Here is a 23,429-nt window from a genome sequence, read left to right as displayed (position 1 = left end):
ATCCAATTGAAAAGAAAAGTCATGTATCATTTTAACTCAAACATCTGAGCGAATGAGCGCATGAGAAGCGATAGGCCGAACTAGGTAGGAATAACGTAAAATGGCTCAGTTGGTAGATGTCTTAACAACGGTGAGCATCATCTGATGATAGCGAGAGGTGGACCATAGTTTTTCGACACGCGGTCGTATACTTGACTCCTCTTCTCGCTATCAGATAATGCTCATCTACTGCTTCTCATGCGCTCATTCGCTCAGACCTTTGAGTTAATTACTCAATAACTATTGCAAATTTTGCAAAATGGTATATGACTTTTCTTTTCAGTTTAACTCAATCTATCATTACCTTTCGATTGATCAGTTAGACTTGTTAGACACCCTGTGGATATATTCATTGATGTGCGTAAACCTAGTATTTTCGTTCGCCTTGTAAAAGATTTATAATTTTAATGTGTCTCAAATAATTTTCCCTCACGTGCCCGAAAGTCCGTAACGAGCTGTTATGATGCGAAGGCGGTGTTCCTTATCGATCGATTAAATAACTACCTTTCACTGTAAAAATGAAACGTTTTTAAACGTTTCCTGACAACCTGCAATCATCATAACAATATATTGTTTTTGTTATTGTCGCTCGATCTATTTTCCTACAATTTTTTTCAAATTTAACAAGAATGAGGCACAACTTTTTCATTTAAAAGTTGCAAATATGCGACATTGACCGATGTACTACACGAGAAATAAATCTTTTGTCGTAAATCGCGACAGCCGAAGATATAGTCTATCATGTTTCCAATAAAAAAGGGGTCTCTGATTTAAAAATCCAATAAAACTGGGGAGATATAAAAAGCGTCTTAAGAAATAATGCGTTATTTTTGGCGCATAAATAATGAACTTTTGCAAATATAAAGTTGTTCATTATTGCTGTTGCAAAAGATATTTGTAACCTTATAATAAATGTTAGTTAACGTCTCACTTTAAGAATATGCCCGGTATTCATAGTCTGCAAATCTTATATATAAGATCGTCTTAAGTTTATCTTTTGATACTCCGTAGCCAATGAAACGAGTCGTTCAGCATCTAAAGATAAACTTAAGACGATCTTAAATATAAGATCTGACTATGAATATCGTGGCCTGTTACCTTTTATCGAAACTTATATCTTTATATGTTTACCACGTCCTGTTTCTTTAAAAACCCCGAGACATTTGACGCGTTAATCGATACGGTGTCTCCGCGCACTTCGTGACACCGAGAATATGAAATAATAATACGAGGTATCTTCAAAGCTTTAAAACATACAGAGATATTATTACAAATTCTATTTATTCGTACGGTTTTTTCTGGCGTGTATTTTATATTGATGTCGCTGCCATACGGCGCACCTTTTTAAGTATATTCCCATAGAATAATTTATTTTTCGGATATTTTTCGCAATAATTTCTTTACAGTTTTTTAAATAATTAAATCGTATAGATTTAATTCCGGGGAGGGAAAGGTATTAATGTTCCAACGATAGCTGTGTTTCAAGTCCGACAAATAATCGGCGCGCAGTTTATTAAGTTGGAATATATGTATATACGTATATACAAATTCGTTACTTCTGTAACTATTAATTCTCTATTTGCGCACCACGTACCGCGCTTGACTCGTATCGCCGTTTTTTAATTAATTTATTGACGTTTCATGAGTCTAATGATATATTTAAATATTTTCCGTAATCAGTTTTAGTCCATCCATTTTAAGGCAACAAATCTACGAGATGTAATATTTTTATAGTATAATTTATTGTCGTAATTCGACATGTTTCAAGATACAATGGCTCTATATTTGACTAATCGTATAGATTCGTTTTACCACAATAAAAAAAAATCTAACTCACCAATCCGATGCGCAACGGACAGAGTTATTCAGCCACGTAGCTACGGTGATACTGTAACGCTATTACTTGAATCACTTACTTGAATTACGATACGATTTCACGTTTTCACTCGGCCCTCTTTCCGCTCTTCGAAAAGAATCCGGGATAGTCGCACGACAATTCCGGCACAGCGCGTTCGAAGCACGACACGAGATATGCCGCGTAAATGAACGCCACATTCGATAGTCCAGATATATGGCGGAGCCATCACTTTATTTGCGACAAAACTGCAAATCACTCACAATTGCCGTACCTTCGCGCCTCGACGTCTCCGCCTCGATTCGAGCGAACGATTCGTGCGACACATTTATTTACGACACTTATTGATACACTTGCAAATTATTGAGCGCGTCCGTCGATTTTCCCGCGAACAAGGAGCGGGAGTACCAATCACACGAACGAGCGCGTTCCGAATAACAGCACCCATAGCACGGAGCACAGCGACGGGCGCGCGGAGCACAAACACTTTCACACCTGTCCGAAATTTATCGGAAGAATGACTGACTGAGTAATATCCGCAGGTGACGGTACTCCGAGCGTCGACGAAACCAAGTAACAAGGCCGTCTCGCCGATGGAAACAATCGTCCGCGCGCCGACTTTGAACGTACGCTGCTCCGAAGTCGACGGATTCATTCAACGGTCGCGCCTAATATAGTACGACTGGTAACGCTGCGGTATCGCGATTGCCGAGTGCCGCACCGCGCGCCGCGCCGTCACGGCGGCTCGGAGCGACCAAACGTGATTGGCCGGATCCGGGGGCTCGATTCGCGCGGAGCCAATCGCGTTCGACGGCTCTCCCGACTGTGCGGCGGCAGCGGCGCGCGCAAGTAATACTTTACTCCGACTCGTTCAATGTCGGTACGAGACGCAGTGAGACGTTGTCGCTTGTGTAATTTCTTTCTCGTGAACGAAAAGAAATCCGGTGCTACAGAATGTGTGTGTTGCAAGCTGAACGTACGCCGAATATTCCGTTCCTTCTCACGTCAACTGCAACGAGTGGGATGCCGTTGCTGCGAGCAAAATGAACGCCGAATGCCGTGTTGGACGCTGTACGTATCACCCTCTCGGCTCCCGCTGTGATTTGGCGGGGCTCTTGCAGCTATAGTGCACCGTGATCGGTGAGTAAATTGTGCATGAGGATGAGAAACATAAATGATTCGAAGCGCGATACATCCGACGATTCGAATCTTAATAGAATCGTTTTTCCGCGTGCGTCGCGTGAATGAGACGATATATATAACTTCGGAATTCGTGTCTCTTGCCTCCGTTTCGATTTCTACTTCGAATGAGTGAATCGCGCGGAAAGACGCTTCGGTGAATATAGCTTGAATCTTTCGTTAAGCGCGGGAATTAATAATCAATTGAGTAATTAAAAAAGAACGATCGCGCGTTTGATATTCTCACTTTACTTGTTGCGGCAAACGATCGCGAACGAGAGGTAGCGAGCTTGCTTCAAAATCCGTTTGAACGTCGAAAGTGCAAATTAACAATATATAAGCTCAAATGTACGTTTACGAATACAATTCTGTTTTTCGTTAAAGAACAGGCACGTAATTCGCTCGTTCGCGTAATTCGTCGTAAATATTTCAGATTTATATATTTGCACGTGTGTGCTTCTTTATTCCTCATAACCCCTCTAGTTTACAGAAAATTTGAATTGTATATTGTTTTTTATTTTTAAATTTCTTCGCGATTGTTCTCGCAGCGCGGTGATCGCGCATACCATAAAAGACGTTAAGCTGTTGCGCGTCGCCGCCAAGATACTTAAAAATTATAAAACATTCTCTGTTGCTTGTTCCCCAAATATTATTCGTTTTGCACTACAAAATTTTTCATAAACGAGCCTATTGCTTCGTATTTCATGCTCTTATCTTGCAGATTTATTAGCAAGAAAAAGAAAAAACCTTGTCAATTCAATCGCGGCTTTAAAATGGAATTATGCTGTGTGATAATATAGATACCTATAGGCTGCTGAATATTGCTATGAAATTTTTTTCTGATACCTAATACAATTAATCTACATCAGTATCTACGTTACAAACTCATAGCTGATAAAATTTAAATTTAACATTTACTGTAGACACTACAAAGCCATTTATTCTCGACTATTATGTATTTTTAATAACATGTATCAAATTTAATCTTTACATTTATTTGACATCACGCATCAAGATAACTTGAATAAAATCAATTATAATAACCTACTGTCACTATGGCTGGTATTCATAGTCGGATCTTATTTCAAGATCGTCTTAATAAGTAATATCTTAAGATGCTAATACGGCTCTGTGATTGGTTCATAACATCTTAAAATCGTACTTAAGACGATCTTAAATATAAGATCCGACTATGAATACTGGCCTATGAATTGTCAAAATGACAAACATGATTCTGCGCTGACAGTTATCCCCGATCTACAATAGCTGTAGTAAGCTGTAGTAAGCCTCAAGCCGTAAGAAATTGACCAATTACAGGCGAATGTGAGGAGAATAATCGACTGTGATTGGTCAATTTCTTACATCTTGTGGCTTACTACAGCTTACTACAGCTATTGTAGATCGGGCATTACTCTCGTAGTACGAATATTGAACCAAGCGAGAGAACCAATCAGCATCGGAAAGCGGAAAAACGGCAATTCAATCTTTTACATACCTTCTTTAAGAGTGGATTAGATTAGTTTGTTGCACTTGCATAGATAGGTATATATAACATAACACAATAATACTTGCGCTCATTACGATTGCGCATACTACTTATTATCAAAATCAAGAAACGCGGTAGTGTTTCGCGACAAGTTCACGTGTAACGAAATCGCAGAACGCGAGACACACTGTGGAATTATAATATACACTAAAAAATTACCTTTTTATAAAAAAGATAAAAAAAGTCGCCATGCAACTGTGCACCTCAGAATGAAAAACTGTTGAGAAAAATCTGTTGTACAAAATTGTTTTAATAACCAATCAAAAATATAAAATAATTGTCCATTTCAACATAAATAGTGCTGATGATGGCTTGAGGATGGCTCGAAGAAGAGCCGAAACGTCCGGAAACTTGTAATATGAAAATATATCTGTCTTATTATGACATTACGCACTAATAACCGCGTCGATTCTTTTATTGCCAATTTTTTTTTATGTTCTTTTTCTTTTTATTTGGTTCAATTATCCGATTTCAACATTTTTTTTGAAAAATATTTTTAAAATTCTGAAATGTTAAACAGTACTTATGATTAACCTAATTAAATATTCTTTTTATGGAAATTAGCACAATTTATATTGAAATACATTTAGTTTATATTTTTGATTGGATATGTTAAAATAATTTTGTATACGGCTGCAGATTTTTCAATAGTTTTTTATACTGGCGCATACACTTAGCGACTTTTTTAAACTTTTTTTAATGCTCCTAGGCTGTTTCCGTCATCATACGAGATTGTGACGTCAGAGGTGAGAAATGACACGCTGAGAATTCTTGCGTACCATTTCCAAATAAAAAGTTATTTGAATAAAATAACTAAACAAACTTCAGATCATTTCAGCATACTTCAAAAATACTTCGAGAACTATATATCCTTTTCCCTTGACAGTTAATAAACAGCCGTAAAAAAGCCTTCGTATTACATTCATTTTACAACTGTTTATTAACTATTAAGGAAAAGCGATAGTTCTCAAAGCATTTTTAAAGTGTGCTGATCGAAGTAATCTAAAGTGTTATTTGATGCAAATTTCTTTTTACGACCTCACATGATGGCGAAAAGAGCCCAGAGTAGTGCAATTCTGTAACTCGTTATGAGGTATCGACTATCGTTGCGCAGATATTTTATATGGTAAAAAAGCTGCGCAATTGTCGTTATAGCTCATAACGACGGCATAACGAGTTACAGAATTGCACTAAGTCTTAAATATAATCAGTGAATTGTTTGCTGAAACCGAACAGAAAATCTTGTATCTCTCATATTGTAACCATTTAAATGGAATACATCATTTAAATAGTTGCAAAAAGGCAGATTCTGCTTGTCAGTTTTTGCAGTCAATCTGCCATTATATTCTGTTAGCAGATTCTGTTATATTTTTGCTTGCTGGTCTTCTATCGACAAAATTTGTAGCAGACATTTTCAAAATTTATTCTTGATTTGGCTATCTCGATAATAACGTGTAAATTAGGTGGATGAATTAAACAATGGCAGGTTCGAGACGATAAATCATTGGCATTTATACAAATTCGAATCTTACAATCACACTTTAGTACAATCTGTCCGCTTGCTCTCGACGACAATACAAACAGAAAACGTATGCGCGCAAATGTAGCCGGCGTTTCTTCGACCGCCGAGCTGCCAAACGCAAGCAAACGCAGGAAGATAATAATCGAGCAATTTCTCTGAATAAAGACTGCAAATGTGTAAAGACGGTAAAGAGAAGAAAGAAGTAACGCTTCGGACAATCCACTTGCTCGCTCTAGCGCTTCCTTCTCGCCGTCCATGATCCATCGCAACGGGCGTAGATAGAAGCTAACGGAACGATCCCGAGGAGCTCCCAATGCGAAAGTACGCGAAAGCAAGTCCGCGATCGTCACCTGTTCAAGTCATATTTGAAATAAAACTGTAAAATCGTTAGCATTGTCCCGCGAATGTTGCGATTATCAGCGTCGGAATTCTCCGCGATCCCGACGAAGCGGCCACAGACTCGATTTTCCGCGCGTCACAATTCATTCGAAGAGAATTTCGCGACGGATTACAGATTAAACTTGCATGCACCATCGCATATACGCGCATTTGCAACGAAATCGCTCGTTCCGTTCGCAAGGATCTGTACCGACATGCGACACGTTCCATCCTTAATCTCTACGATTGGCTTTTACGAGAAGGAATTCACATACAATATTAAAAGTCGAAGTCACTCTCTTCTTCACCTTATCTCATAGCAATTAGCGGTGTCGCTTACATATCTAAGCGGCGCGTAACGATAATGAAAATGAAACCCCTCCTGCGCCTCTCCCCTTTCTACGCAAATCAAACGGAAACAACAATAATGCTGCGTTTTATGATATATAATAATAATAATAACATACACGCTATATAACTACGACAGCCTATGTGAACGATATCAGCTACTCCGCACTATACGCGAGACTTACACGGAAACATCCAGCATTTCCTTCATAGTCTTTAGGACTTAATTTCTCGATTATAATTGATCGCGTCGCCCCGAAAAAATCGCCTAATATCGCCTTCATTACATTACGGGGACAATAAAATTATTTATTTAGGTCGAATAAATATTTCCACCCTTAAATTTGTAGCGACGCGTCAATTAGTCATGACCCCCCCCCCCCCCGTTCTTCTTGACATACACATTAACAAATCATGTAAAATCCAGAAAGAAACATTAATTATATTACATGAAAATTAACAATTTTTCAAACACAGTGAATTTGCAATAAACGGAAATGACCCGACCAACAGTGAATTAAAAGAAATGTTTAGCAATATAAAATAATAATTTCACTGGGATTTACGAATCGTCAACTTCGAGGTCAAGAAAGAAAATTCTCGTTCCGCTTATTTCTCTTATCGTAATACATATGGCTCGCACGGTGCATTCAGGAAACTTAGTTGCTTCGTAAATCGCGAAAGCTTACGATAATAATTTTAAGTCTTAGCTAGACACATAACGGACATCAACGTGTTAATATCAGTGATTCAGTAACGTGTACAATGTGCAAAAATGTACAAACAAGACGGAGACGCGAAATCTTATATGTATAATGAGAACCATGCACGACGCCGCAACGTTCGCGAACGTGCACAAACTAATTAAAGTTAGCATCACTTCTCGTTTAGCTTAATGTTAACTGTCGCTCTAGCGCGTAGTTACGCCGTAGTGGCTTCATCAACTCGATTCGTACCGTTATCGTGAAAAATGAAACACAAGGAGATTCGTTGAATATGCTGAATAAGCCGATCTCGAAATATACAAAATGGGAAAGAGAAATTGTGAATTTGCGCGATTTCATTTTATAACAGAATTAAAGATTTAAATACATAAATAGCAAACGCGAAACTTGAACATACAAGCACATATACGTATACATCAAACTATGAAAATTTAGAAATAATTTCAACAATAGAAAACGAATATCACGAATCCCGCGCTTGAGAGTCGTTCGCGCTCTTCAAGATTCTATATACGAATTACCCAGCTTAGCGAGCACAAATTTTACTTTAAACATCCTTACATCTAGAAGCTTAATTTTATTTCGCGTGGTAAATTATCGTATCGCATTTTATTCAACTAATGAGCAACATGGACATTTAGAGTAAACTTTATCGCTATGAGCAGTGTTACGTGATGTGGGCGCTAACATTCGTATAACTGGACGGGCTACGGAGTAAAATGGCATTATCTCAGGCCAAATTAAGCCGCCTTCAAATTCTACGACAATAATCGGACTCTTCTTAAAGTATCAATTCACTCTATTAATAAATAGAATTTGTGATGCCGTTAATCGTTAGTGACAATCATTAATAGAATCTATTAATATCTATTAATCATTAATATCTATCAGTCATCAATATCTATTAATCATTAATATTATTAATATCTATCAATCTATTAATTAATTATAATTTATTTATTATTAATCACTAATCAATGTATCGCCATTAATACGCCAACAATATAATCTTAATAATAATGTATTATTATTGATAAAATCTGCGATAAACATAAATTCATATTAATCATATAACTCATTAGAAAATCTGACAATTTCACGAATGTTAGCGCGCGTTATTATTATATTCGTGAAATAAACGATTAATTCTTAGCTAATTGGACACTATCGTGCTGACGAAATTACGACAAAGTTACAAGTATCAAATCGCCGTGTAGTATGAACGAGTTGTACCTATGGCAGAGATAAAGCTTGTTTATTAGCAAAGATCTGAAGCATACTTCCATTTATCGACTTTTCGTTGATGTAACAACGAGCAAAGATGAATTCGAAGGTTAATCAATTACAATAAAAACGTGTGCTGGCGCTAAATATTTCAGTGATAATGCTCTATCAACTAAAATGTATTGCGACTAATGTACAGTATTGCGACTAATGTACAATAAATTAATAAAGAGTGACTAATACTAAAATTTCAATGCATTGCGGTGCACATCGAGCTCCAATCTCTCAGATATCTCTGCTGTCTCTGTAATTTACAAGTATGCAAGATGCTTCCGCGACGATAAGCATTTGATTTTGCTGTGTCAGTATCTATATTACGTGTATATACTTTTTGACCACTATAGGAAAAGTATTGATTAAGCAGTGACAGGATACCTGAGTTATGAAAATGTATGAGCACCAATTGTATCTCTTCATCTCGCGACGACACAAGTACTCATGGAGAAAAAAATTAAGAAACAAAAGTTTTCTCTTTTGCGTACATGTAATTGAATATGCTAAATAAAAGAAAAATATCCCGTCGAGTAAAGAAGTATAAATATTTTGTTTGCATTCAGTGCAATCAACTTCAGTACAATCAACGAATAAAATGTATTGAATAATTTAGATGAAAATCGCGTTTAGTTTCTTAATTTTTTGTCACAATTATATTACTGCGTTGTAATTTCACAATTGTACGTAACGGAATCATCTTGTATACATAAACCATCGCAACAAAATAGTATCATAGATTCTCTTTGCTTTTTTCCACCCTTTCTTCAAAAATAAATACCCTATAAAAACTATTTCGCGTACATGGGATATTGTATGCGAGCCATTGAATACTATATTGATATTTTGTGTGTGTGTGTGTGTGTGTGTGTGTGTGTGTGTGTGTGTGTGTGTGTGTGTGTGTGTGTGCGTGCGTGCGTGCGCGCGCGCGCGCGCGCGTACGTGTGTGTGCGCGCGTACGTGTGTGTGTGTGTGAGCGCGTACGTGTGCATACGTGCTAATATTATTTAGATATAAATGTAAATGAGATCGTGTAAATACTGTAGCCCGAAGCATAAAATCACTCCAATCGTCTCACTGTTAGAGCAACTTCAATATTTTGTGATTTTCGAGTTAGTAACTTTGAGTTTTTGCGTTTTGACAGTTAAAATAATCTATTTTTCATCTGTGTAAATTCGTTTTAAGATTTGCAGTATGTCTTGTACCTGACAAACATTATATTTTACGGAAATAGATTAAAACCTTTTTCTCGGAAATATATATAAGTATCTTGATCGCTTTTTCAGGTATTCATTTGACGGAAGCCTATAAGTTTGAATATAGAAGTTCCATAAAGCTATATAAATTCAAAATCTGTGATCCTTTCTCCTTTTTCCCCTTTTTTTCTTCCTTTTCTTTTTGATTAGTCTCTTGTCTCTCATATGGATCGTCAGCATTCTATTCGAGAAAGTTATTTGAATTCTGCAAGGGACAACTTTTTTCTTATTTCACGTTTGATTAATACACAGGTAATTCAAACCCCTCCGTTGTATAGAGGAAACCGATGCCGCCTCAAGAATTTACTTGAAAAAAGCATGAAATTAATTAGTTCTTCTTATCTCTCCCCAACCCTGCATTGCCCTCGTGCATGCCTGAATGGGCGCCGTCGCCGGAGTCAAACTTGTGTTTTTTTGATGTCTTTTTAATCTCTTGGTGAGCTTCCACATTACCCTTGCTGGTGTTTTTCTGCTCGGCGACAAGCACTTTGTGCAACGTCGACGCCATGACAGATCTCTCGCCGGTTTGACAATGTCTCTGATCCAGATTTTTCTGTATACTTGTGACACTGATCGCTTGCTGCACACTTGCTTGCGGAACACCAACTTGAACGGCCGTATCTTCTTTCTCGTTGTGCAGCAATACTTTGCTGCCGCTGGTAGCTTGACACTCATCGCTCTGGCCTTTTTCTGCGTTCCCGGACTGATTGTTACCGCACGTCGGCTGTTGCTTGTCGCTTTTCTCCGCGCCGATCTCCTTCGACGACGAGTAATCGTCGTTCTTGGTGCCCGTTGGCGAGTCCTTCTCCTCGGCTATTCGCGGCAGTTGCGTGCTACCACAGGAATTCGACATGCCTACGTTTCCTAAATTGATAGATATACCATGAGTCAATTTGGAGTAGTCCGCTTTCTGTTCACTTGGCACTTTTTTCTCGCCCTTCGCGCTCTCGTTGGCCTCCTTGAAACTGTCGTTGGATTCGTCCGAACAGGTATCGCTGCTGTTATGGGACGGCTGTGCAATGGTTACACGTGGTGTTACTTTGACCACAGTGTTCGCCAGCGGCGATATCGATGTCTTGTTCTCCGCCGAGCGTGGATGGAGCCGATCGGGGCTGAGCGCTCGTCGGAGCAGTGGCGAGCCCGGCTCCGCAGATTTCGGACGACCGTATCCCTTCTTCTGATTGTTCGGCGTCGATAAACATGCCCCTAGTATCACAAAATCATTAAAACATTACTCAACAATATTACAAATATTACAAAGAAATCGTTGATCTACATACGTTATAAACTTTTTATTAATATTTTGACTTATAATATATTTTCAAAACTTTCATATAGCTGACGACTTTATTTTTCATTTAAGGAGAATGCAGGCGAAAACAAAACTATTAGATATGTTTTTCTTTTTCATCACTGAGTTAATATATTTGATTCTTCTGTTTTATTCTTTTCCTCATAATTATAGCTACATTTTGACTACTTGATGCTTTTCTCCTAAATAAGTTTTCTTTTTGAATTTTAATAACGCTTGGAAAAAAAAATGATTTTGTAACTCTGCTCGTAACTTTTGATAAAATTAAAATTTCTTGAAATTTCACAATTAAATCACAGTCTAAGCTCTTCTAAGGATAAAAAATTTATAAAAATCGATACAATACTTCTCAAGAAAAAGAAACAAAGGTCAGAAGACATGATGTTAGTAAAGTACTTCAAAGAAAAAATCTTGATGCTATTTGGCTTCCCTTACAATAATTTATTTTATAATTTATAAATTATTTATTTAATCTTTCTCCGTTTGTTTTTAAATCAAGACTACCGATAGAAAATGCTATTAGGTGACCAAATAAAAACTTAAATATTTACGGAAAAGCGTAATTTGCACGCGTAATCGCTGCGACAATCAAAATGTTAAATTATATAATTGAATTTTTTTTATACCTGGACTATACGATTGCGTAGTGTTGGAACTACCAGGTTGATGGCCCGTGGGAAACGCCAGGGGGCTTGGGCTTCTCGTCGGACTGGCGGGGATCGGCGACGGACTCGGTGTCCTAGCCAACGGCGACAGCGGTATGTGGCCCACGGACTTTCTGCGATTCGGAGAATGGATGTTCTTCGCGGCCGTATGCAGCTTGTGCTTGAGACCGTGAAGAGTGCTCGGCCGCTGATAATGCGATTGGTTCGAGATGCCCGACAAATTGCCCGCGGACGTATTCGAACCTGGGGACGAGGAGTTCGGACTCGAGCACGAACTCGAGTTCCCGGCAGAATGATAAGAGTCTGTGCTGGCGCGATTCGTCGGCGGGGACGGGCTGCAGACAGATTTTGAACACGCCGTGAAGTACGGTGACGCCTCTTGCGAACGCGTAAACGACTGAAACGATCGGCTAGGCGTGACCATCGAGGGCGAGCAAATTCCTGCGGCCATCTGCAAAATTTTTGACAAAATTCATCAGTGCGAAAGTACGAGTACTCTTTTGTTCATGGAACATCTCGTTTTGTGAAACGAGTCAATCCGATATAATAGGACAACTTTATGTATTGTTAACAACTGGCAATCGTGGGTGTTGTATAAAGATTCTTGAACGCAATAATTATTTGCAGAGTGTGGAATAGCATTCAAAAGCCGTGTAATCGCATAAGAAATACAATGTTGTCAACAGAACGGCGCAGCGAACAGAAACAACATCGATGGAGATCGACGGGAAAGATGAGCGAATGTATAAGAAATCATACCATAAGTGGAGGTTTGCTGTCGCTGGACAAAATGGGTGCTGACAATGGACAACTGATAGTTAACGGCTGCAAAAGAAAATGCACTTAACGTAATCAGTGTGTAATCGCGTATATACTGGTGCTTTAAAGTTTCTTCAGTTTTCTTTTTTTTCTTTGCAATAGCGTGTAAAAGAATAACGTAATTCTTCTGCACGTCTCGCTGTGCAAAATTGACAAATCAACATTAGATGCATCGCACAACGGGACATCGTGATTAGTAATCTAGTATAGAGTACAGTTGAAGTATACAGATGTCACGAAATACATAATTCATAGTCAATGGTACAAGCAAAATTTCCCAGTGTACCTGCTGCATCTCTACGCTCGCCCGTTTGGAACTTATTCTTTTAAAAAGGGACGTCTTCCGCTTCTTGTCTGAGTGATCCCGCTTTTGCTTCCGTTGCTTGTGCAGCGTCCGGCGCGCCAGTTTACTCTGCGCAAGATCACGCCTCCTACCGCCAGTCTTGATGCTGGTATTCTCCAGTGGTGTGCTGCGTAACGTTACGTGATCACCGCCACTTAGCATCAGCTGCAAGACCTGGGTGTGATACAGGCCCTGCACCGGCTCGCCGTTTATGTGCGTTATCAGGTCGCCGGGTCTTAAACCAGCTTCAAATGCAGGACTGGATTGTTCAACCTCCTATAGAAAGTGATTTATATAAAATTAAATTAGGAATTATTAGGAATTAAATATTGGAATTAAATTAATATTTTAGAGAGAAGAAGCAAAGTTGTTCCTCGACACAGTGAAATAAAACGCGCAAAATTTAAAGATAAAACGCAAGGTAACAAGTAAAAATAGAACACAGAATTTAAAATGTTATATACTGTTATATACACAACTAGGGATGGCATTAAGTTCAATGTGCACTTGAAAATCAGAGTTAAATTCAATATTCAAGTTTCATTTTTTAAGATTCGAGCTACGAGTATTGTACTTGCGAAGTATTTGATTCCAACTAATTAATTTCAAATTTTAGAAAAAGTACCTGCAGAATTCGAAATATACGTACAAGTAGTTTCTGTTGTAAAGAATCGAGTCTTTTACAAATAGTACTCGAATGGAATTGTTAGTTTAAAGAATGTAATGTATAAAGATTTAACACTTTTGTTTTCCGAGGTACTTATAAAAGGTTCAAACCCATTACATCAAGATTCGAGTCTCCTTGAAAGTATTACTTTTATTTTTCGAAGTAATCGTAGAGAATTTGAAATTATGCCAACAGATTCGAATCTATTTGTAAGGTACTTCATCTAATTACTAATTATAACGTATAATAAAAATTAAATATGACAGATAGAAATGAATAGAACGGAGTACAAAATAGAGTGTATGCTATAATAATAATAACACTCGGATAACAGATAAAAATTAATATGGAATAAAAAATAAAAATAATAAATTTAAAATTTTTAACAAATTCAGAAGTATGTTGAAAAGAAACAATGCGGAACTGACATATCTTTAAATAAGGAATTCTAAAAGTGAGATATAATGAGAGAATTTCCATCAAATTCAGGTAGAAACGATAATTTTAGAGTTAGTATATAAAAAATACTGGTAGTTTGAGAAGTATGCTGTGATTAGCATTCTTAGAATAATTAGAATAATTAAGATAAGTTATTTTTATACGTGCCATTACTAAATGATGCATAGTGTAGAAATCACTGTCGCCGTAGTAAACTCTGATGGTGTGTACGGTAAAGCCAAAGCCGCATGGTCCTCGACGAATGATAATGGGCGGTTTCAGACTAGTCACAAGAGGACTCAGCTCGCGACAGGGAGAAGTATCCCTTGAAGACGCGGTCGACGATCCACCAGGCGACTCGATAGGTTGAACATTCAGCGGCGCGTCATCTAAAGATACATATTTCAAATGAGAAATAAACGAATTTTAAACCGCTTCATTGAAGAGTAAAAATGCTATCCGATCCAGACATAGCGCGTAAAACTTGCAACAAGCTTCTGCCTTTACAAGTCTCACTTTCAGCTGGTCAATCGGTTACTAGAGGAGAAGAAGCATGCAAGTGCAAGTGCAGTTCAGCCTCTATGTTAGAGACTATTTTTCTCGATTGTATATTCTTGAGAAATACATACAGGCAAAGTCGCTGGTCGGGATCACTAACGACAATCCACTGGTCGAGGCTGATTTTATGACGGATCGAGATTTCTGCCGGGCGGATGGTAACACAGATATGGCGCTGAAAGACTCGAAGGAGTCAGTGCTGGAATTGTGCTTGCTCTCCTCCATTGCGTCCTTATTTGCCGCTGCGAGGTCCAATCTAAAAAAATACGATTTTATAAATACCGAATACTTCATTATCTAATCATTAAATATATCATAGATATCAAAAATGCAAATGACTATGTCTATGTAAATTACATATCAGTGTTATAAAATAAGAATTGTAAAATAAAATACACAACTTAAAGTGTTAAATCAATATATATAGAAGTTAGAAATATATACAAGAGTTAGAGAGTATAAGAAATATACAAGAGTTAAAAAAATTAAACGTAAAAAAAAATAATTATATTAGTGTGAGATTGTGGAAGATCTGATCTTACAAAAAAATTACAGTTTTATAATTGAGCTTAATTATTTAATTATGAAATGAATTTTATATATACCTATTAAATGCAAATGGCTGTCGATTACTATATAAATTACACATCAATGTTATAAAATAAAAACTATAAAGTAAAGTGTATAAATTAATATAGAAATTAGAAGCGTATACGTGTGAGAGTTAAGAAATTAAACTAGAAAGAAAAAAGAGAAATATAATTATATTACTGTGAGGATGTGTGTGGAAGACCTGATCTGAGAGTAAAAATATTAGATTTTATAATTATTAGATACGATTATCTAATTGATAAAATGAATTAGAGATTTATTAAATGTACACATTGCAGCTACGTTGATTATTAGACAAGATACACGTTAATATTGTAAAATAAAAACTATAATAGTATTCTCTAATTAATTATACATTATTTGTATATAAACTCAAATTATACAAAAATTGGAAATGTATATGAGAGTTAAGAGTAAAAACTAAGTTAAAAAGAGAAAAGAGAGAGAAAATTGTGTTGTTGCAAGGATGTGAATGAATGACTCACATGTGTTCATCATCAACGGATATACTGAACCTGGGCAGCTTGTCACGGGAATGCGTGTGCCGCTTTCTCTGGATCTGAGGACTAATGTCATCGGACTCGGTTTGCGAGGAATCGGGTGTACTCAGATTAATCGACGTTCTTTCCGCCTGGGTACTTTTAACGGCTGACAGTTGCGGCTCGTTGCCCGATGAGATCGTAGCGCCGGGAGTCACGAAGGATGACGACGTAGCGTTGAGCTTGTCGATTCTGTTTTGATTCTCGGCGCAAGAACTATTATTTATTAACGAGGAGGGCGGTCGATGTTTCTCAAATAATTGTGCGGATTGTGAATCGGTCAGTTTGGATAGCGGCGCCATCGACGACGCAGTCGATCCGAGAGACAATTGCGCGAACGTGCCTTCAAGTTCAGTGCGGAACAGTTGTTTCTTGGAAGCGTCCGATTCTACGTCCGAGTTGAACTGAGGTGGGCGCGTTTGTGAAATCTTGCGCGACTGAGGCGAGTAAGAGGAGAACGATCCGAATAAGGGGGAATCATCGGTGTCGTCTGTATCATCGCCTAAATCATGATTATACCTATCCATACGAGCTGAAATATTACAAAGATAATATATTTCAATAATGGCAGATAAAATAGAAAATTATAGCACTACTATAATCATTTAGCATAGACTCTAAGTATAAATATTCACAGATTGAATAAAATATTATAATAGTATCGCAATATCTCTGATACTTACTATCAAAGTAACTTGTATCCTCATCGTTAACTAATTGTGGCACAAACTCGGCTTTCTGTCTAAGTAAGCTGTTCCAGTTTACTCCATAAAAATATGGATGCTCCTTGACCTCGTGTGACCCACCAGTTCCCAGTCGATCCCTAGGGCTCTGATGTAAAAGAACTGTTATAATGTCCTTCGCCTCAGGTTGAACAGGCCAATCATCCTCGTCTGGCCATTCGATATCATCTAGAAAATAAAATTCATTATTTATCATGCAATATACTGTTTGCGAGAGAATATTTCGACTTGTATCAAGCCGAAAGATTAGATTAGAAACGAAAAAAGAAAAATCACCGTTCACTGTGTGAGCAAATAATTCCTCGGGTGTCTCGCCAAAGAATGGAACACAGCCAATTAGAAATTCGTACAATATAATACCCATAGACCACCAGTCGACCGGTTTACCGTAACCCTGGCGCAATATAACTTCTGGAGCAATGTACTCCGGTGTGCCGAACACTTGCTTGTCTGAGAATTGCCGTGTGTCTCGATCGATATAACCCTCGTAAAGATTTGTTGCCACTTGAAATTAAACGCGGACAATTATTTATTTTTTACTTCGCCCTTTTAGTTATATTACAATTAAAGCTTTCATACTTACAGGACATTATACCCATTTTACTGAGGCCGAAGTCAGTAAGCTTGATGTGTCCCAAGGCAGTGATAAGTAAACTATAAAAAAAAAATAATTATCGATATTTTACTTGTGTATTTAATGTTTACTTGTGTAATACATATTCTTCTTTTCTGTTTCATATGATCTTACTTATCGGGCTTCAAATCTCGATGTACAATGCCGTAACTGTGTAAATATTCGACAGCTAAGACAGTCTCTGCGAAATAAAATCTTGCCATGTCTGGTGGCAGTGGACCTATATTCTTTAAAAGATTCGCACAATCTCCTCCCTCTACGTATTCCATTACCAAGCACAAATGTTTCTGAAAAGGATAAGCAATTGTTAATGATTAATGATATACATCGTATTATAAAATCCGCAATAAAAATGAAGCGTGACACGCATACCTTGGTTTCGAAACTACAGTACATAGAGACTACAAATGGATTATCCGTGAAGCTCATTATATCTCTTTCAGCAAACACTTGTTCCACTTGATTTCGTAGCATTAAATTATTCTTGTTGATTTTCTTCAAGGCGAATCTCTGCCGGGTGGTCTTCTCCTTGACCAAATACACAGCGCCATATGCGCCATTGCTAATAAGTTTCAATACCTCGTAATCACTTTCGCACGGAATACGCTGAGATTTGTCATCGTCTTTATTTGGACTCGATGTCACTTGCAGATTACTATCGCTAGAACTCGCTGAATCCTCCAATTTATTCAAGTCTTCCTGCAACTCTACAGCAAGTTCTGCGTATGAGAAAATTAAATAATAAATTTGTTTAGGAATATATTGCGTCGATTTAGAAAATTAAAAATATATACCGGATATAGGATCTCTATTTAAGGACAGTTTTGTAATGATATATTGAGGAATATCGGCTTTTATTCCCGCATTTACTTTAGCTTGGCCTTCTGCTTGTTCGAGTAAATGATAAAATTCCTCAGGATCGAATTCCAAGCACTCTAATAGACGAGCTGGACGCGATATAACTAATAGTAGCTTCTTTATAAGTCCTGTTAATCTCGTTGCTGCCTCTAAAGACTTATCTTTTGTCTGCAAAAGAATTGCAATAATCATTATATGTCTCGACAAAAAGTCACAGTTCATATATATATATATATATATATATATATATATATATATATATATATATATATACACGTACCTCCATTAATAGATGTTCCAGATTCTCGCTCATCTCGTAAAAGTATCTCGTTGTAATTAATTTTTCCTGAGATTTTTGCAAGCAGTCTCTGGCCATTTCGATTACTTGATGATGTACAAAGCGTAAAATTGGTAATGAATCTTGCGTCATGTTAGCCACTACCTCATATTCATCTATCTCTTTGTTTTCATTAATAAAATTGGTCAGTCGTTCTTCCATCTGTTGCGTTGCCTGAAAATGTAATTGTCACGGTTGACATAATCGGCTATTTTAATAAACATTCTTTGACAATAAACACAAAATTAATCGATAATACCTTTGGAAATCTTTCTTTATATAAAGTGTTCATCATAACAATTTCGCTGTCAAGAACAGGTGATCGACTTGGACTGCTGCAATTGCAAAAATTATAAATCAATATATTTGTCAGTATAATAATCGTGATTTAACATCGATCAATTAAAAACTGTTGAGTAGCAGCCGGTAAAGAAATTTTAATAGATCGCATACGCAATCGTTTATACGCAATACCTCAAACTTCGGGAACGTGGACGATGTAACGGCGATCGACGGCCTTCTTCTTCAAGGCTGAGAGACGCGCTACCCGGAATACTAGATATGCTAGAACCTGGGAAACCTGGATGGGAGGAGCATGGTGTCCCGGGCTTGGAGAAATGGCAAGATAACATGCGTAGCTCGTCCTTGGTGGGAACATTTGGCAGTTGATGCAAACGTTCTTGGCTCGAATATTGTGACTAGCGGAATACAAATGACAAATTATAAATCGTGGTTAGCGCGGACAGAAGGTATTCAACGCATATTAATCGATCTACCGAAACATTACTGGAACCAGGTGTTGTTCCGTAGCCACTGGACGGTAAACTAGCAACTGACCATCTTCTGCCATCGCCAGTTCCTGTAGCACCTCCGCCAATTCTTGAATGTCATAATATAATATGCGTTTAAAAATCCCTCTCTCTTTTCAAGAATCTTATTTAAATTAATAAATCATAAAAAGACATTAAAGCATTTCTTGAAGTTTTGATGCTCGTATCACGTTAAAACTTACAAGCATTTCTTTATCATGCTTTCGCTTCTTTTCACAAACTTTGCACAGTGCAGTTTTTGTCTCACCATTTTTCTTTTCTATTTACATAACACGCGGAAGATATAGCACTTTTTCAACGACGTCATCTTACCTCCTTGAGCAATCAGATCGGACTAATTTAAATGTCCTAGGACAAACGGTATAAATGTAAAGTAGGTACCTTTTAATTGGAGCAAAAGCAAAGTGTGGACTGGATGACATCCTAGGGCTCTCTAGAGGACTGCCTACTATCGGGACGAATGCTATATTTGGGAAACAAGCAGTAGAAAAAATTAATCTACTACATCATTGAATAATTAAGTAAATCAGTAAACGATAAAAAAATCTCTCCGCTAATTATAAATGAAATTTATGCTACGATAGAATTCTTTTAAGATCTAATTTATCGAGGATACTAGGTGACAGGATACAGAAATATTTCAATATGTTCTAAGTCTAACAAAATTAAATGCATTGTGTGTACGTTTAATTATTGTTATAAAGGCATCCCTGTATTTTCAGAAGTACTTGATGAAAAGACGTAACATTCCTAAAGATAAAGATGATTAGAAAGATATAAAAATTACATACCTGACAAAGGTGAATGGCAACGTGGTAAGGTAGGTGACGTGGTTGAGATGAGAGACTTGCGATGGGCCGCTTTAGCAGCGCGACGAGAAATGTTGAAATCACGCTGGAAAAAAATGAATGTTATTGCCAAATATACGCACAAATAAGTTAATATTATCATGCTTGTCGATTGAAACATACTAACCACATGAACTGACAGAGAAGGCGCTGACTTTCCTATCGCAGAATTTCTCATGCGAACTAGATTTGATAACTCTCCGCTAACTAAAATCATATAATTTTGATGTAACATGTATCGCATAACTCAACAAGATAGATTATTTCATACGAATAGCAAGAAACAACAAGGTTCAGATAATGCAAATTAATATGAAAGAAAATCTTATTAACCAGGCCGAACTGGAGCTTCTTTGCTTTCCAATTTTGGTGGTACCGGACTTTTGTGCACTTCTGCTTCCACGTTATTGGCAGTTTCTTCAACTTCGTTTTGATCGAACACAAGCACCCTAGCAGAGTTACCGTGAGACCGCAATCGCGGCCTGCTTGATCTGTTTCTTGTCTGATCCATGGTTTCGCTCGTCGGGCTTTTACTCGGTAATAGTAAGGTAACTGAAAATAAATAGACATTGTAGCCACAACAGTTACAATAATATAAGACATTTCTGATAGATATTTCAAATAGATCAGTTTGTTTTTATTATATATTTCCTGTGACTTATGTCTCTTCCTCTACAAACCTGTATACATGTTTACTTTGAAAAGCAAAAAGTACAGGAACGTACAACTAGTAGAAAGAGATCTAACAATGACATTTATATCACCGGCAACAATCTTCCGACAAAAGGAAACTTTACGAGGCACAAAAGACACAAGTAGGTGACTGGATATGTAATTGTATTTGCACAACTCACCTTTCGAAATGCTTAGTGTGAAAAGGGGAAGTCAAACGGATACAAAACATCCACGTGTAACCGCGGGCAACTTTCGATCCTCTGTCCCTCTCTCTCTCTCTCTCTCTCTCTCTTTCTCTCTGTTTTTCTCTCCTGTAGGGTGAAAGACCAAGTTACTGACAGTGTCCATATTACTGTCAATCAAAATTAAAATACTTTTTAAAATATGAAAACTATATCTTATATATTAATTTATTAATTTTTAATAGAATTTTTAACAAATCTAATAATTATTATAACAATAAATTGAAACTAAAAGCCAATCCACTAATTAAAAAAAAACTTGAAGTCCGAGAAACTCATTTTTTTGCTGAGTTACGTCCATTTTTATTAGTAGAGTAGATGTAAGTAGCTGCAAAGATTATAGGCAAAATTTGAACAGTAAGTCTCACGGTAAGGCATTTTTCTGATAAAATAATGTTGAAATTAAAGAAAAAAAAATATATATATGGAATAAATTATTAATTTTTATAATATAATTATTCATGCCAGTGATATGTTCACTTTTTCGTGTTTCTCCTAATACTGTCAACAGTATTATGGACATCAATCACAAAATGAACATAATACTGTATTCTATCTTGTATTCTATTATCTCAACATAAAACTATCTGGGACCGTATTCTCGAGCCTGCCCTAATGATTTTCGTATGCGACTTTCTATTTGAAAAGTATTGAATTTCGCATGCGAGTTTCATGAAAACGATTCGAGAATAGGGCCCCTGGGTGAAACAAATATTTTCTCCGTTGTGCCAACCTTTGATTGGCAGCAAGTGGGAATAAAAAATTTGGATAGAAAAACTGCCAGTAATGTGTTTATCTGGTTGCCAGAATTAGCCCTTAAAGTGTATACGTTTTTTCGGTACCTTCTAAGTGTATACATGGGTCTGTCACATTCAACGCTATTTTTCCCTACCTTAAAGTATTTCAAAAAATGTGAAAAAATTCATGAAACATCTGTCTACATTGTAGTTGACGATTTTATAGTCATTTTGATAAACATCGTTTATTTAATATCTTCTAATAGACTTGCAAGTTTTGGAGTTACGAGCAGATATCACTTTGGCTCGGACGCCGTAGACCCACGTATACACTTCACGTTAAGGGTTAGGAACAATGAGATTTAGGTTACCAGTATTAGGTACAATTGAACTTGATCATTATTATATTAATTAAAAATTAAAAATCAATTTTATTTAAACTTTCTCATTTTATTTTTAAAGTTTACAATTAAAGTAATCAGAAGAAAATATTTTTAAAAGATAAAGTATCAGCGCTTGTATAATATATATATAGGTATATGTATAAAATCAAATGTTACTGAATGAACAATGTTACTGAATATGTCAGTAATTCGGTCTTTCACCCTACCTTTAACGCCCTCGAGAATCCCTGAGAGCTACGATCATTACGGAGCCCCGTCCTGGGATCGACGTTCTCCAAGGAACCTTGCAAGGACACATTGCAAGCGAAACGGTGGTAGGAAACCACCACACGAAGAAGACGAGCAACGACGAGAGCGGGCCAGCCAAACACCTGAGGAGGACCGCGCGCGCGGAGGAGGTGTGCGAAGGTGACAGGGGTGGCAGAAAGTACGGGAGGAGGGAAGCACGCAGTGCACGCACGCACAACACTGCACAACACTAGATGCACGCGACGGCGGCGACGAGCGATGGGACGCGATTACCGGCCGCCAGAGCCATCTTCTCCAGCGGCAGCAGCGGCGGTGGCGACGGCAACGGCGCCAGCGAGCCTCCCGGGGATGCGAGAGAGCGATCTTCCCACGTGCTCCCGGGGACTACAGTCCCACTTCCGCCTGTCGTCGGTGCGAGGGAGGCTCAATCACGGAACACGGAACGCGACCTACCGGAGAGAGGTGACTGTGTGCCAGGGTGGGCTGTGCTGTGCTGTGCTGTGGGCTGTGGGCTCCTGTGACTCATGACGGACGCGCGCGCCGCGCACACACCATCGCATCGCACGACGCACACACCATGCGCGGAATAGACCATGGAATAGACGTTTGCACAACATGCGCGCCGTCACCGTCACGCGCTCGCGCCCCCGGCGAGCCTGCTTTTGAGGTGTGTGTGTGTGTGTGTGTGTGTGTGCGCGCGCACTGGGCGCGCGCGTATATGTGAGTGTGTGTGTGTGAATGGCGAGACCTCTCGCCATTTTGCACCTTGCGAAGCCGGAGTATCCCAAATCCATTT

The 23,429-nt window shown here is 37.9% G+C and overlaps 1 protein-coding gene across 6 annotated transcripts; it reads right to left on the bottom strand.

Annotated features, from left to right (window-relative positions):
- Positions 1–6,106: 6,106 nt before the first annotated feature.
- Positions 6,107–23,294, bottom strand: Dop (microtubule-associated serine/threonine (MAST) protein kinase dop). Of its 6 annotated transcripts, none has more exons than XM_071794955.1 (23): positions 22,591–23,294; positions 21,181–21,312; positions 20,660–20,878; positions 20,454–20,533; positions 20,270–20,372; positions 19,860–19,941; positions 19,425–19,527; positions 19,123–19,346; positions 18,908–18,983; positions 18,592–18,822; positions 18,248–18,479; positions 17,826–18,172; positions 17,568–17,740; positions 17,403–17,473; positions 17,096–17,323; positions 16,760–16,987; positions 16,023–16,608; positions 14,997–15,181; positions 14,536–14,756; positions 13,206–13,538; positions 12,860–12,925; positions 12,062–12,551; positions 6,107–11,329 (listed from the first exon to the last, which is right to left on the bottom strand). In XM_071794955.1, exons 3-23 carry the CDS (start codon positions 20,835–20,837, stop codon positions 10,452–10,454), a joined length of 5,115 nt encoding a protein of 1,704 aa, XP_071651056.1. In that variant the 5' UTR covers positions 20,838–20,878; positions 21,181–21,312; positions 22,591–23,294; the 3' UTR covers positions 6,107–10,451. The 6 variants fall into 6 exon arrangements, with proteins under 6 accessions (XP_071651056.1, XP_071651059.1, XP_071651058.1 ...); XM_071794958.1 differs by having other exon boundaries at positions 16,053–16,608; XM_071794957.1 differs by having other exon boundaries at positions 17,826–18,160.
- Positions 23,295–23,429: the final 135 nt, after the last annotated feature.

This window comes from Temnothorax longispinosus, chromosome 12 (genome assembly GCF_030848805.1).
Source record: "Temnothorax longispinosus isolate EJ_2023e chromosome 12, Tlon_JGU_v1, whole genome shotgun sequence".
Lineage (NCBI taxonomy): Eukaryota > Metazoa > Arthropoda > Insecta > Hymenoptera > Formicidae > Temnothorax > Temnothorax longispinosus.
Note: the sequence above shows the minus strand (reverse complement) of the source record. Positions and strands in the feature narration are given on the sequence as shown.